Genomic DNA, 15,823 nt, shown 5'->3' with positions numbered 1-15,823 from the left:
TAACTTAAATTAACATTAAAGGGGTCATCGGATGCAAAGTTCACTTACATGTTGTTTGTACATTAATGTGTGTTGGCAGTGTATGTACAAATCTACCCTATAATTCTAAAAATCCATGCAGTGGTTTTTAATTAATCTGTAAAAATAATATCCCCTTTTTCAAATCGAGCCATTCTCAGATGCCTGTCGGTGTGGCGTCACCGCTCCCACGATAGTTGATTGACATGAGCGTCTTACCTCAGACCTGCCCTAAATTAGCTGTAACAGTTGACCTCCATTGTTTCGATGCCGGAGCAGGGATGTAAGTTAAGCGATTGAGGTGTTGTGTTGCTGGATGTAATAATGAACATAGTGATCGTCATTTACTCCCAACATCTGAGATCCACTGAAGATGCAGTGGATTACGTTTGTTTGTGAAGGGAATGCACCTCCCGATCTACATAAATGCATCTATGTTTGCGCAAATCATTCGTGATCCAGCTTCACTTACAGCAGAAGTGAGTATAAGTTTTTTTTTTTTTTTAATCTCTGCAATCACCTTTCCTAATAACATGCTAGTTAGCAAGTTTTGCGGCTAAATGCGACTAAAGTAAACAATCTCTCAGAGCACAGCTCGTCACTCCACAGAGAGAAGAGAGGGGCGGGGCGAACAGAGCTCATTTGCATTTAAAGGAACAATCCATCAGAATGGGTTGATTTCTGCAGACTTCATTTTGACAAGGTAAAAAGGGTGTTATTTTACACTACCATTGAGAATTTTAAACCAAAGTATATTATAGACTTTTCATTAAGAGCCTAAAGAATCATATCAGCTTGAAGAAATTGGGCATCTGATGACCCCTTTAAGTAACTTAAAATTTCAAGTTGACTAAACTAAAAATTTTAAGTCAGCGGGGTAACAAATTATTTTATGTTGAAACCACTTTTTGGTACAATTTTTTTACAGTGTACTATAGACTGCCATAAGTTACAACAAATCAAGAAGAAGAGTGCAAAAAAAAAACGTCTGAGGAACAAAAGGCATTTGTGGTTTGCCAAACTGAACCAGGATTTCTAGGGCAAGAATCTTGACAACATTCATGTTTGTTCTTATCATTTCCAGTCAGGTAGGTGAAATATTAGGCTAATATTGTAAATAATACCACTGGTACATATCTTTTGTCAAAATAACCTTAAAAAAATCCAATTATGAAGCTGTTTTGATTTTCTGAGAAGTATAATGTCATACTGCTCAGGCCCCGCCCACAACCACTGAGTGACTGTCCTGTATTAGCATATTAACACCTTCAGCCAGTTGTATACTGTCCGCCATTTTCTCTGCACTCGAGCAGCTGTAGCGGCAATAAGGTCTTATGAACAATGCAGGTGTTTTGTAGTTGGATGTAAAAGTGAACATAAGAGTCTATTTTCTCTCAAAATCAGAGCCACTGAGGATGCGGTGGATTAGTTTTGTATTTGATGAAAATGTGGCACCGAATACACAAAAAATGGAAGAGAGGGGCGGGGATGGCAAATCTCATTATCATTTAAAGAGACATGCACCAAAACGGCTTGCTGTGAACAGGGCTGTTTTTGACAAGGCAAAAATTGTATCGTTTTACACTACCATTGAGGAATTTTAACCAAAGTATGTTGCAGACATTTCATGAAGACCCTAAAGAATCATACCAACTTGTGTAAAATGGGCATCTGATGTCCACTTTTAAAGGCTGTATTTATATGAAGCGTTTAGCTGAACATTAGCTTTTAAACTTAAACGACACCTATTATGCCCCTTTTTACAAGATGTAATATTGGTCTTGGGTGTCCCCAGAATGTGTCTGTGAAGTTTCAGCTCAAACTAGATCATTAATTCTAATTAATTATAGTGTCATTTTTGGGGCGTGTCTAAAAAAGATCTACTTTGGTGTGTATCCCTTTAAATGCAAATAAGCTGCATATTCCTGCCCCATCTTCAGAAGAGTATATAGTGTATACATCTCTGCTTTGCACACCTACAACCAGTAAGCTAAGTAAGCGCTATAAAGACAGTCTGGAGTGAACGATTTGCACAGACATAAATGTCCAGAATTTAGGTAGATTTTGAAGCACATTACCTTGAAAAATAAAAGTAATCCACTGCAAAATGAAGATTTATGTTCAGTCTTACGTCTAAGCACAGAACACCAGGACTGCTTATGAGACATTGTTGACCTTATAGCTGCCTGAGCGAAGAGAAAATAGAGGACAGCGTGCAACCAAAATCAATTCGCTGAGAGCGGAAACTATGGCAATGTCGGACTGTTAGTTAGCGGCCACAATGTGATGTCACATTGCTTAGAGAATCAAAATGGCATGGCAAATGAGGCTGATTTGGTTTAATGGGGATTTAAAAATAAGGAGTAGTTGGGATTTATTATTGTAGGGTGGTTGTGTTCACACACCTCCAACACACATTTATGTCCAACACCATATAAAAGTCGATTTTGCATAATAGGTGCCCTTTAAATTAACTGTAATTATAAACCATTTTGGTTTTTGTCTGTACAGATCCTACAGGCCTGTTAAATCACAAGACTCCAGAGTCCACATTTTGGTTGTGTATTTGTCTAAGTACCATACTTGCATACTTGCACATATAATATAAATACATGAATAATAAATGAATGTGCCCAAAGCCACACTTTACTTAAAGCATTTGTGTTTACGTGAACAAGCAAAGATGTATCCTCCCTCTTCCTGCTTTTCTCCTCTTTGTGTGCAGTGTAGATGATTATAAATTACACTTAAATGGGGAGAAGAGAGCTACAACAACTGACGTCAGTGAACAAGCCACTTATTTACCACTCAGCAATGGAAAATTTTATTAGTCATACTCTGATTCATATAGGATCATCCACCGTTTTTCCCCCTTAAGATTGGTGGTTTGGTCTGATGAAAACACTGAATTGTGTAGGTAAGAACATTTATCACCTGATTATCGATAATGCTTTCTGAAATGTTGATAATTTGGAAAAAGTTAATTTTGTATTTTTATTTTACTCCACAACTTGTACTTTTTTAATACAGAAAACATCTGAACGAAATATGCCTTGGGATAACGTAATTCTGATTTATGAAATGCTACATGTTTGTGCCTGTGCATTCGTAGAGTAATTTTTAACTTTTAAGTAACCATGATTGGAATACATTTGTGGAATAACAAGTGCTCTTGAAACACATTAGAGTGCAACATGATTTTATACTGTCTGATACAAATCGTGATTGCATCATCTTGCAAAATGATAAAAAAAAAAAAATTCTGAGAATTTTCTGAGGAAACCCATGGCGAATTAACCACTCACGTTTGCTTAGAAACTGACATCAAGACATTATCTGTTGTTGATTTATCTGTCTTATTTGTGGAATGATGTCCAATACAACTCTACTCCTCCACACCCACTCTGTGGTCTCAAACCACCATGCAAACACTACAGTGGAAATTGAAGCCACTAAGAATAAGCTCAGCATTGTCTTCCTTACCATCGTTGTTTTCCTCGGCACCGCTGGGAACTCTGTGGTCATCTGGGTGGCTGGCTTCCGCTTGAAGCCCACCGTCACAAATGTTTGGCTGGTCAATCTCGCTGTAGCAGACCTGATTTTCTGTCTGACACGAATCACATCTCTCATCAAAACCATTTTTTATGACCACTGGCCTTTTGGAGTTTTTCTCTGCAAGTTCACTGGTTTCTTCAAGTATGCTAACATGTTCTGCAGTGTTTTTCTTCTGGCTGTCATCAGTGTAGATCGAATGCTCTGTGTCTGGTGTCCAGTGTTGACCAGAGAAAGACGAACGATATGTGCCGCTCGTGTGGTCAGTGTTGGAGTTTGGTTCGTGGCAGTGATTTTTAGTACACCGTACTTTGTTTACCGGCAGGTCTACCTCGATGACGACAAATTGAGCCAATGTTCATTCAAGGTCAGAATGACTGCACAAATATATAACTATGCACATATATGCATGTCTATATAATGATGTCATCATGTTGAATGACAAACTTTATCATTTCATTTGCAGCACAAAGGAGCAGCAGAAAAAGGTGGCACTTCAGGAAAGTACGTCTACTACTGCATTCGTTTCGTCTGTGGATTCGTGTTGCCCTTCCTGGTCATCCTTATCTGTTACATACTAGCTGCTGTTGGGATACGCAGGACGCGACTCTCTGGAAAATCGAGGTCTCTTCGTATTCTTGCTGTTTTGGTCTGTGCCTTTTTCTTATGTTGGGCTCCCTACCACATTCTTGGGCTGGTCAAGTTGGTGAATGAAGACAACAAGGCAGTAAATGTAGGATGGGCTATGGCTTCAAACTTAGCCTATTTCAACAGCTGCATGAACCCGGTGCTGTATTTCTGCATGGGACTCAACATTAGTCAACGCTGCAACCAAAGTTTGTCTGGGATTTTTCATAAAGCACTTATGGAAGATGGCCATAATCACTCCCAGCAGGGCAATAGAGAAGAAAGCTGTATTTCCATTCCAAAGACTATAGATACGAAGTGTGTCACTAAAGTCTAAGAGTTTTTTCTCTCCTTTTCTTCCTTATTTTTCAGGTCTATCATAACGCCAATTTATAAATATTTAACAATGAAAAGGGAATCTAACTATGCATCTGGCTAGGTTTGATCTGTATTTCTTCTGTTATATTTACCAGTGCAATAAATGCATGGCTATGCAAAAACTTTTGTTGCAATTTATCCTTTTAAGCAAAAACATTTTTTCCCCAATTCACATGTCTTTTTAAAATAGTGGACTGAAAAACCTACAAAAGATGATTTTATGATATTTGAATAAAAGATACTATGGAAGGGAAGATCAGTATCATTTCATAGAATATGACACGATTTTGATGTGAAATATTTTTAAAAAACTAATTTGTGTATTTGTTTAACCACTCACGTCACTAAAAAATAATATGTCCAGAACAGATGAAATTTTACACCACACCACTAAGTGTCAGCACAATGAAATGTGAACACTCTAGAACACCCTAGAACAGAAGTAAGTGTGCAAGGCTGTCCGAGGTCTTAAAAACACCAAAGCGCAGTGCCCTTAACGCACACTAAATTCACACTTGATCTCGAAAGTTGGTAGATGGTATGAAAATCTGGTAGTGTTGCACATTTCATTGGTGCAAAGATGAGTATGTTTATTTTGTACAACATTTGAAACTGCATTTTATCACTTAATTTGACGCACAAATACAGTTTTTTCACAACGCGTCATCAGTTGGCCATATTGGCAGCACTAAATGTAAACAATGCCACTGAACTGAACAAAACTCACATATTTTTACTGATTATTGCTGCTGAAAATGGTCAATTATTATCATGTTTTGGACCATGACCAGGAAAAAACATTTGGAGTACTATAGACTGCCAAACGTTATAACAAATCAAGGAGAAGAGTGCAAAAAACTGTCTGAGGAACAAAAGGCACTTGTGGTTGGCCAAACTGAACTAGAATTTCCAGGGCAAACTTGACAACATTCGTGTTTGTTTTTATCATTTCTGGTGGAATATTAGGCTAATATCTTAATTAATACTGCTTGTATGTATCTTTTCCACATATTAACTTCAGTTTGTCAAAATACTGCACCCTTTCCTGCTTACTAAGTCCTTCTCTATATGATTTAGCATCTTCCACACATTTTTTTCCATGGTTTAGACAGCATAAATTAGCAGAATAACATATTCAGTAGTACATTAACGGTTCAGTCCATGCTGTTGTCTATATCCACGTATCGCCAATATATCTGCGCATTCAGGTAACTGACCAAAACGTGACGTAAGTGCAAACCCTCTATTCTTTGTGCATGTTGGAAAGGGAGAGTGAAAAGTAGATTAACCTTCTCCAACATCTCTATAGCAACTTCTATATGTTTTTATAGACATATAGACAACATTAAACTAGACATGCCTTTAATACATCTTCCAACCTTTGAATACTCCATAAAGGGACAAACAGGAAGGTGGAGGAGTCATACATATGTATATATATATCTTTATTTTTGTCTCCTCCCCCTTCTGGTTTGCTCCTTATTTGTCAGCCAATGAACCAGCCACTGGTTTATTCATCAGCATAGCAAAATGACATTGTAGTCATACAAAGCTCCCGTTGACTCTTTCACAAAGGATTACAGCAGCAGTCTTTCTATTCTGAGAAAACAGGTAAGAACACCCACATCAACTGATCACCTGATTATTAATACTGTAAAACATTGCAATTAAAGATATTTCTGCAATGATTTCTGAAATTTGCATCCATGATTTCAGAGAATAATTCAAAACCTATAACTATAAACCATATGTTTATCTTGCATTTTTGAGAGTTCAGCAAACCACATTTTGAATACACTTGTGGTGTAACAGTCACAATGGGGGTTTTCTTTTGTCTGAGTTGAAATTATAGTGCAACCTCTACATGCAAAATTATAAATATAATCTTTTTGAGCATTTTAGAAATTCCTGTGGGAACCCAAGGCAAATTGGTCTTCCCTGTTGTGAACAAACAGATCTATTGTTATTAGAAAAAACTGAAGGAACATTAATCCGTTTATGTATTAATTTTTGGTTGTAGAATGAACTCCAACACAACTTTGACTGAAGACATTGTGCATAAGGTCAACATTGTCTCGCTCTCCTTCATTGTTTTCTTTGGGACCATTGGGAACTCTTTGGTCATCTGGGTGGCCGGCTTCCGCATGAAACCCACCGTCACAAATGTTTGGCTGGTCAATCTCGCTGTAGCAGACCTGATCTTCTGCCTGACACGAGTCATTTCTCTCATCAAAAACATTTTCTATAACTACTGGACATTTGGAGTCTTTCTGTGCAAGTTCAATGGTTTCTTCAAGTATGCCAACATGTTCTGCAGTGTTTTTCTTCTGGCTGTCATCAGTATGGATCGAGCGCTCTGCGTTTGCCGGCCAGTGTTGACCAGAAAACGACGAACGTTATGTGCTGCTCGTGTGGTCAGTGTGGGAGTTTGGATTGTGGCGGTGATGTTCAGCTCACCGTACTTTGCGTACCGACAAGTTTTTCCTGACAAGCACAACTTGAGCCAATGCTCACTAAAGGTTACTGCATGAATCACTTTGCAGGTTATAATGTAATTAAATATGTAGCAAATATGTAATTGTGTATTTATAATTGCATTTTCAGGAGGATGAAGCAGCACAAGCAGGTGACATTTCATCAAAGTACGTCTACTACTGCATTCGTTTCATCTGTGGATTTTTGCTGCCCTTCTTGGTCATCCTTATCTGTTACATACTAGCTGCTGTTGGGATACGCAGAACGCGGCTCTCTGGAAAATCAAGGCCTCTTCGGGTTCTTGCTGTATTGGTCTGTGCTTTTTTCTTATGTTGGGCCCCGTACCATTTTCTAGGGCTGGTCAAGTTGGTGAATGAAGACAACAAAGCTGTAAAAGAAGGATGGGCTATGGCTTCAAACTTGGCCTATTTCAACAGCTGCGTGAACCCCGTGCTGTATTTCTGCATGGGACTGGATGTTAACCGACGCTGCGACCAAAGTTTGTCTGTGATTTTTCGCAGGGCGCTAACGGAGGAAGGCCAAAGTCTCTCACGGCAAGTCAGTAGAGAAGAAAGCTGTAATTCTATTCCAAAGACTGAAGTGTGATACTAATATTTAAGATAACTTTTCATAAGCAAGTTTTAAATGAAATTGATAGCATGAAAATGTTTCTTTCCTGTGTGCATTGTATCCTCTGCAGTTTCAATTAAAAAGACATCACATCTGGAAGATGAAGCCAGAGCCACATAAACATATTTAATGTACTTAACCATTATTGTTATTTGTCAAACAACTTTGAAAACATAAGCATTTCCTGATATATATAGATAGGAGCTGTACTTGATTGCCTACGAATTGTTAAAAATCAATAAAGAAAAGTAAAAAATGTATTGAAATATATAGCATTTTCCCAACTATTGTCTTATCAAATTAAATTTGTTTGATTATGAAACTATTTAAAGACTACGTATAGACCTCAATATTCACCATGAAAACCAGTGGCAATCAACAACTGTGAACAGCTCTTCATATTACACAACACAACTAATAATGACAAAACGAGAACATAACTTTTGATCAGAAAATCAATCATCTCATAACAGTAACCACATGATTCATTTACGCTGCAGTGTATGTGGGGAGCTCATGGACCTTTAAAGGGATAGTTCACCCACAAATGAAAATTACCCCATGATTTACTCACCCTCAAGCCATCCTAGGTGTTTAAAACGTTCTTTTTTTTTTTTTTTTTAGATCAGTACAATCTGAGTTGAAATGCCCTGGCTTTTCAAGCTTTAATGGCAGTAAGTGGGGTTTAAGATTTTGAAGACCAATGTAAGTGTGTCCATCCATCATTAAAAGTACTCCACATTGGTGAATAAAGGCCTTTGGAAAGTAAATCAATGCATTTTTTATTGGACTTTAAAATCTCAACAGCTATTTACTGCTATTATAAAGCTTGGAAGAGGACATTTTTAGTATAACTCTGTATTTGTCAAAGTTTTTCGAAAGAAGAAAATCATACACACCTATACACCTTGTCAGCAGTATTGTTTAATATGAAATTCTTTGTGACTAGTGGGGACAACATTTGGAGGAAATCTGTTGGTTTGTTGGTTGTTGGGGTTTTTTTTATGTAGTTCTGTAATAGAATATATTGCCTTCTTCGAAAAAAAGAGGAAGTGAATTGCATTTTTAGAGAAGACTACTTCTACATTTTGCACCTCACTTGGTAAAAGGTAAGGAACGACTATTTCATTTCTATGAATAAAAGAGGGAAAGCAAACATAAAATGAACAGAAAGAACTGGTAAAACTAGCCAGGGTCCCAGGGTCTCAAAATACGTGCACTTCCTGATATATAAAAATCTCCTTCTTAGATCTTTTTTTAACTCACAACTTTCTCACAACTGTTTTACACAGGATGTGCAAGACTTGCTGACTAAGTTTTCGAGCTGGTGTGAAACTGTGAAACAAGTCTGATACTCATGGCACATGGTGAAACAGTTGCAAAGAGGCTCCAACACTAAAGGTGAAATTATATTGCAAAAGCCCTAACTTCCAACAACATAGAAAGATGCTCTAAAAAAAAAAGTGTTTATGTGAAGTCATAATATATTGCAATGCTACAATATATCAATACAGAAATTTCACAGAAAATGATTTGATGTGGAATTTTATTGAAAAAAAATTATGAAAAGTGAAATAAACATTTGTGAAGACTGGTATATTTATCTGTGCAGAATTATACAAATATATGTGCATGTGTAAAAAAGTCCTTTAAGCTATTAATTTGTCCGTTTACTTTTGCAGTTTAAAATTTTAAGGTCTAACATTAAGGTCCGATGAAGGTCCTGATGATTTCTGAACCCAACCTTTCTGCTGCTTGCAGTTTTTCCTTCTTCAGGTTAGCGACTTCCAACCACTCTCCTGGATTCATACATTCTGTGGGCACACATGTAGAATATACCTGCAAAAGACAATTATCAAATCATAAACATTTAAACAAGTGACAATATTTCTTAGAGTATCAACTAAAAATGAAATAAATAATAAAAGAATAAGCAATTATATTTACTTATCTCCTTTTGTTTGTCCATATAGTTAATAATGAGAATAGGAGAATTTATATTTTTATTTTGCTTGTCATAAAGATGACTGTAAGAGTGATTTTTTAACATGAGTTTGGTCATGCACATCCTGGTTTCATTTTTTTGTGACCAAAATTTATCATTAGGTCAATCAAAGTCCTTTCAACCACATCCTTAGGCATATTATTTTCATTCTGCACCACGTGAACATTTCATAGCGTTTAACACTAAAACTCCCTTTATTATATTCTACCATCTGAACTACTTTTAGATTGCAGTCCATTTTGATGCTACATTGACTTCTAATAAGGCAAAATGGCTTCTGTTCATTTTCCATGATCCTTCTTAACACGCTGGGAGTACGTAAGTTTGGTGAGCCGGTAAAACATTTCGCGAAAAAAGGCAGATTGCTTTACATCGGCAGCGGCAAATCCACGGAGAGGGTGCTCGCTGCAGAGCCAGATGGGAGGAGCTGGAGCTCCAGAGAGGGGGAGTTGGAGGCCATTCGGCTCTGCAGTGAGCAGTACTTGAATCCACGTGTATATCTACTGTAATTATGACAGTGTATTTCACTCACTTAACTGTAGGGGGCTCTAAAGTCGCAAAATACACAAGACTATCCACCTTATTTTTCCTGTAAAACTGGGCGGTGACCATTTGTAAATTTTACAGGTCTGGCTTCCGGTCTCATCAGCGTCCAGCTGTACATAACAGTTCGTTTTGCTGCTTGATATTGAGAATTGGTGTCTCTTACCGTTTTATTTGTATTAATGTATTATCTTAATTATGTGTAAAACACACTGGTTTGTAGTTCAGTTTTACCATTTACATCACGTTCTTCTCGTTATTTTCCTATAGCGGCTAATGATCCGGAAGTCTTGTCCATAGGCTTACTTTCTGTCGAATGGTAAGGTGGATATAACAGTTGCTTTAAATTGCAGTCTGTGAGGTTTTCTATCACCTGCAAAGAAGGTCATGAGCATGGCCACCCATCCCAGTATGTAGGACCAAGAGAAGCGCCAGTCTCCGAAACGCTTGCCCAGGAAGCTTAAGGTTACGCCAGTGTAGATCGCCATAGCCAGCAGCACAAACAGAGCTGGGTGAGAAAAAAGAGATGGATTATAATTATATTTTTGACTTTGAGAACAGTTTATATTTATACTTAATTATGCTAAAATTTCACATTCTACAGATCTTTGTATATGTGTTTGTGACTCACTAGAGATGAAAAACATGATTCCTGCGGCAAAGGAACGACTGAATCTCTCAAAGGCAGAAAAATGGGCAAATGAGAGGATGCCTGCCATGATGCCCGCAAAGCACGCCATTCCCGACAGGATCATGAATGCTCGTGTGGCATTCCAGTATGCTGGGGAAACAGACGAGAAACGATCATAAAACAACAGTCGAGACGGGCATGTTCATTCTCTTCTCATCCCAGCCAATTCTTATCACTGTTTGCCTGATTTTTCTCATTTGATCTTTGAAGAACTGTCCCTGCAGAATCACCTTGAACGAACCAGAGTACAGCTCCTGTAATCTCAGATGCCATCTTATTAGACCAGGGGTACAACTTTGGAGTACCTGTTCAGAATACGACTGTGCAAGGCTCAGACAACACAAACCAAAAGTATGGAGCTCTGCATGGCAAAAAGAATAAAGCACTGCCATCTACAGGATAAAATGGTCTAGAAGCTCAAATGCAGGTGCCAGATTTCTTGTATAATGTTGTTAGAGACTCTACATCTGACTTGTAACTTCACATTAATTTAAATATAGACACATTCAGATGGGTTTCTGGAGTTTGTATGAATACATTTGCTTACCTATACTTGCTGTCTGCATGTAGCACTTGTTGGCCATGCAGTACCTCCACAGGCCCTGGTGGGCATAGCTGCCTGAGAGGCGATACTGCATCCAATAATCTGTTGCTGTGGAAACCACTATTAGGATGTTCCCAATAATGGCACAGAACAGGCCGCCGCCCATAAAGCTGTACATCCTGACACACGCTGCGACTAAGCAGGAAGGAGATATACACTAAACAGATAGGAGATATGTTTTAATTTTACACATACAGATGCCTATGTGCACACATTTATAAATGCCACAACTATAAATATATATGAAACATAAAAATCAAACAATGTTTCTCTTCAAACCAACATTTGGCAAATGTTCACATATCTTTCAAAACAAATTTTGTATTTTAACAAATTAAACACACTGTAAAAAGTTGGTTCAACTTAAAAAAAAGTGTACGTGCTGCCTTAAAATTTTAAGTTTAGTCATCATGAAATGTTAAGTTGTACTACACGAAAACATAGATAATTGAGTTGAGTAAACTTAACATATTTTAAGGCAGCATGAACACTTACTTTTTTAAGTTGAAACAACTTTTTTTAAGTTGTTTTTTTTTTTTTTTTTTTACAGTGCATATGTTAAATATTAGTATCTATTAATGTTAGTGTACCAAAATAACTCAGTTACTCAGTTTAAACAAAAGCATTTGCACATGCGTGTTTTAAAATAAAAAATATGAATTATAAAAATTATAAAAATAAAAAAAATAATTAGCAAAATAGCATTAGGAATTTGGTATTGTAAGCAATATCTATTCTTTAAAAATATCCCTCAAGCTTCACAATTATTTCTTTACACTTGCATAAATCATTTCATTTATCATATTTCATCAAACAGGGAACAGGGAAAAATACAGATGTTAGACTTTTCACAACTATGCAGGAAGGTAAAAACTTGTAAAACTAATAAATAAAAAAATATAAAAATATAAAAAAAACATTTTGCAAAAAGTAAAGCATTTTTCTCTTTAAACTATGTATGGCTAAATAAAATTGGCTAAATAAACATGCCGACATCTTTTAAAATTACAACTTTTGTAATTCAATAGATTAAACATTATATTAAATTAAATATGAACATATTTACATGTATAAATATTAATATATCAAAATTACTCAGTTAAAAACAGATGCATTTGAGCATTTTAAAAAAAAAAAATACATTTCCAAAATAGCATTACGAATTTGTATTATAAACAACATCTACTTTTAAAAAAACATTCCTCAGTCTTCACAATGAGACATTTCTTTACAGTTGCATAATTAATTTCATTTATCAAATTTCTTCACATTAGAAGCTTAAAAATACAGCTTTTTCGGTATAATTCAATACATTAAAATTGAGAAGCATATCACACTGAAACATCAGAAATATTTGGGATATTCCAGATTAGACAGTCATTAAGAGAGAAAACATTTCTGTAATGTATGTAATACATGTATGTATGTAATAGAATTATAGTAAAATAGCTACCAGTTCCATTCACACTGCATTGATGGTTCAATCAATGAATCGAATATTAAGAATTACAGAAATATAGAAAGATACAAGTTTTTCATCACGTACCTTGTTGCTGCTGAGGCAAATCCCTCTTTGCTTATCCTCAGGGGAAAGAGGGAGTGAGAGAGTGGAGAGGGAGAGAGAGATGTTAAGAGGCAAAAGAGAAATAGACAACCTCTGTTGCCCTTTTTTGTTGATGGTGGCAAAATCTTTTAAATGCTACCTCCTCTGTTCCTGAAACAAATACACTTGAACTGGTTAGGGCAGGGGCCCTGGTGCGTCCGACTTTTCACTATGTGTATGCATGATGTCAATGGTCCTTCTTTTGTTTGAAGAGTAGACTGTTCTGTAGCTGCACATATTCAAAGGATTGCTTTGGTGCAGCTGTCAATGCAAAACGCTGAGTTGCATGCTTGCTTTGACAGGGGCCACAGCGTGGATACCCAGGCACACCTATAGATTAGTTTAAAGTGCAATAAACTCAGTGTTTCCCATTCCCAAATAAAATGACGGAATCAATATAGTTCAAACACAAGGAAAAATTCCATTTGAATAAAATTATGATCTGTAAAAAAGTTGATGCTTATGTACTAGCTTTTACAGAGAACTCATAGGAATGCATGTGACTCATTTGATGTGAACTTACACAAAACTGGTTAAATCAATCATATTCCTATAAATTATATTATTGTACATACATACAGTTGAGGTCAAAAGTTTACATACACCTTGCAGAATCTGCTAAATGTCAATTATTTTACCAAAATAAGAAGGATCATACAAAATACATGTTATATTTTATTTAGTACTGACCTGAATAAGATATTTCACATAAAAAGATGTTTACATATAGTGCACAAGAGAAAATAATAGCTGAATTTATAAATATTACTTTGTTCAAAAGCTTATGTGTGCCTGATTTTTAATACTGTGTTGTAACCTAAATGGTCCACAGCTGTGTTTGTTTTTTTTTTTTTTTAACATATTCAGTAATAGTTGTTCATAAGATCCATGTTTGTCCTGAACAGTTAAACGCTGTTCTTCAGAAAAATCCTTCAGGTCCCACAAATTCTTGGTTTTTCAGCAGTTTTGTGTACTTGAACCTTTTCCATCAATGACCGTATGATTTTGAGAACCATCGTTTCACACTGAGAACAACTGAGCGGCTCAAATTTGAGTCTTCAAATTCAAAACTTTTGAATTTGAAAATCAGGGTAAATTTAACTTATTTCATCCTCTAGGAAACATATAAGTACCTTCTTTAGCTTCTGAAGGGCAGTACTAAATGAAAAAAAAAAAAAATATATATATATATATAAGAGAAATATATACTCATCTTTGTTCCATTCAAATGTTTACAACCCTGGCTCATAATGCATTGTGTTTCCTACTGAAGCATCAGCGAGCGTTTGAACCTTCTGTAATAGTTGCATATGAGTCCCTCAGTTGTCCTCAGTGTGAAAAGATGGATCTCAAAATCATACAGTCATTGTTGGAAAGAGTTTAGATACACAAAAATGCTAACTATATGTAAACATCTTTTATGTGAAATATCTTATTCAGGTCAGTACTAAATAAAAAATAACATACATTTTGTATGATCCCTCTCATTTTGGTCAAATAATAAACATTTTGCAGATTCTGCAAGGTGTATGTAAACTTTTGCAACGTTCAGTGAAATTCTTGGGCATTTGCTTTACAACAAAGCAAATATACCTCATCAATGCTGCAAAACACCCATCCATCCATTTTCTACACCCACTTGTAGGTTCACAAGGAGTGCTGGAGCATAAAAATCCACATATTAATTATTTATTAAATAAAGAACACGTATATACAATATACAGAATTAATATACACATCTAACACTCCCTTCAGTAATTCTCTAAAAGCACTTGGACACTAACTTTTATTCTGTCTTACAACAACTGTCGGTTTAAATAAAACCATTAATTTTCTTATTTTTGGGTGTTTCTAGTGAATGCTGAATGAAAATGATCAGAATAACAGAAAACAGTTTAAATTAAGTAAGGAAGAGTTCTAGTGACAATAAATCAACAGTTTAAAGCATCTTTTGTGCAGAAAAGTACTTGGGAGATTTGTCTTCACACATACATCAGATTTACATTAGCTGGCTACATCACAATTTTCCACATTTTAATTCAAGAAATATTGAACCATTGAGGTGTATGAGCTGGAACAACAAACACTGCATCTTTCCATGTTGTTAAATGTCGTGGCTTAAGTTGTTCATGTAATAGGACATTTTATGACTTCTGTTAATCACGTTAACTTAAAAAACTATGTATAATGCGTAATTATGACAAGGTTCAATTTCAACTGGGACATTTTCTGTTGATCTGAACAGCTCAATTTGCCATACAGCACAGCCTCGTGGCTACAGCAGTGCAAGTTCAGGAAACCATAGTAGACTACTATCGGGAAAACAACGCTTTTACTACTGACAAAATCTCAAATGTTTATTTATGAAAACATGTTACACATGTATATCAAGTAAATAATTCTGAGCATTTATGCAAATATTAGCCAGCCTATTTACATTAGAGATTAACAAATGTCTATTTCCTATCCACCACTCTTGCATTCGTGTCATGTGGTTTGTCCAAAAACCCGGATTGGATCATGAGGGTCACCTGAGAAAAATCACCACTCGTCATATTCGTAATTCCTTGTGCTGATGTGACCAAAGAAAAATCGTATATTTTGTACACGTTATACGTTTTCAGTTTACACACGAACAGGTTCTGAATCGTGGCGAATACACAAGGTAAGTTTTTAAGTTCACTCATTTATTAATTG

General features: G+C 36.1%; 3 protein-coding genes across 4 annotated transcripts; 2 read left to right on the top strand and 1 right to left on the bottom strand.

Annotated features, from left to right (window-relative positions):
- The first annotated feature begins 3,385 nt into the window (after positions 1–3,385).
- LOC127181545 (C3a anaphylatoxin chemotactic receptor-like) lies at positions 3,386–4,534 on the top strand. The gene is made up of 2 exons (XM_051136323.1): positions 3,386–3,937; positions 4,037–4,534. The coding sequence occupies exons 1-2, from the start codon at positions 3,386–3,388 to the stop codon at positions 4,532–4,534; spliced, it is 1,050 nt and encodes a 349-aa protein (XP_050992280.1).
- Positions 4,535–6,103: 1,569 nt separating this feature from the next.
- Positions 6,104–7,845, top strand: LOC127181317 (C3a anaphylatoxin chemotactic receptor-like). Its single transcript, XM_051135991.1, has 3 exons — positions 6,104–6,186; positions 6,596–7,094; positions 7,180–7,845. Exons 2-3 carry the CDS (start codon positions 6,597–6,599, stop codon positions 7,654–7,656), a joined length of 975 nt encoding a protein of 324 aa, XP_050991948.1. The 5' UTR covers positions 6,104–6,186; position 6,596; the 3' UTR covers positions 7,657–7,845.
- A 1,382-nt stretch (positions 7,846–9,227) lies between these two features.
- lim2.4 (lens intrinsic membrane protein 2.4) lies at positions 9,228–15,798 on the bottom strand. 2 transcript variants are annotated; one of them, XM_051135994.1, is made up of 7 exons: positions 14,720–15,798; positions 13,070–13,456; positions 11,467–11,680; positions 11,150–11,224; positions 10,860–11,009; positions 10,602–10,736; positions 9,228–9,519 (listed from the first exon to the last, which is right to left on the bottom strand). In XM_051135994.1, the coding sequence occupies exons 3-7, from the start codon at positions 11,639–11,641 to the stop codon at positions 9,458–9,460; spliced, it is 597 nt and encodes a 198-aa protein (XP_050991951.1). In that variant the 5' UTR covers positions 11,642–11,680; positions 13,070–13,456; positions 14,720–15,798; the 3' UTR covers positions 9,228–9,457. The 2 variants fall into 2 exon arrangements, with proteins under 2 accessions (XP_050991951.1, XP_050991952.1); XM_051135995.1 differs by lacking the exons at positions 11,150–11,224; positions 14,720–15,798 and having other exon boundaries at positions 13,070–13,444.
- Between the last annotated feature and the right edge of the window lie 25 nt (positions 15,799–15,823).

Source organism: Labeo rohita, chromosome 19 (assembly GCF_022985175.1).
Source record: "Labeo rohita strain BAU-BD-2019 chromosome 19, IGBB_LRoh.1.0, whole genome shotgun sequence".
NCBI lineage: Eukaryota > Metazoa > Chordata > Actinopteri > Cypriniformes > Cyprinidae > Labeo > Labeo rohita.
Note: the sequence above shows the minus strand (reverse complement) of the source record. Positions and strands in the feature narration are given on the sequence as shown.

Coding starts and splice junctions, on each gene's coding strand:
- LOC127181545 (XM_051136323.1), top strand. CDS start 3,386: ATGATGTCCAATACAACTCTACTCCTCCACACCCACTCTGTGGTCTCA. Junction 3,938..4,036: donor TGAGCCAATGTTCATTCAAG/GTCAGAATGACT, acceptor TTTCATTTGCAG/CACAAAGGAGCAGCAGAAAA.
- LOC127181317 (XM_051135991.1), top strand. CDS start 6,597: ATGAACTCCAACACAACTTTGACTGAAGACATTGTGCATAAGGTCAAC. Junction 7,095..7,179: donor TGAGCCAATGCTCACTAAAG/GTTACTGCATGA, acceptor TTGCATTTTCAG/GAGGATGAAGCAGCACAAGC.
- lim2.4 (XM_051135994.1), bottom strand. CDS start 11,641: ATGTACAGCTTTATGGGCGGCGGCCTGTTCTGTGCCATTATTGGGAAC. Junction 11,010..11,149: donor TGTACTCTGGTTCGTTCAAG/GTGATTCTGCAG, acceptor CTGTTTCCCCAG/CATACTGGAATGCCACACGA. Junction 9,520..10,601: donor GCTCATGACCTTCTTTGCAG/GTGATAGAAAAC, acceptor TGTCTTTTGCAG/GTATATTCTACATGTGTGCC.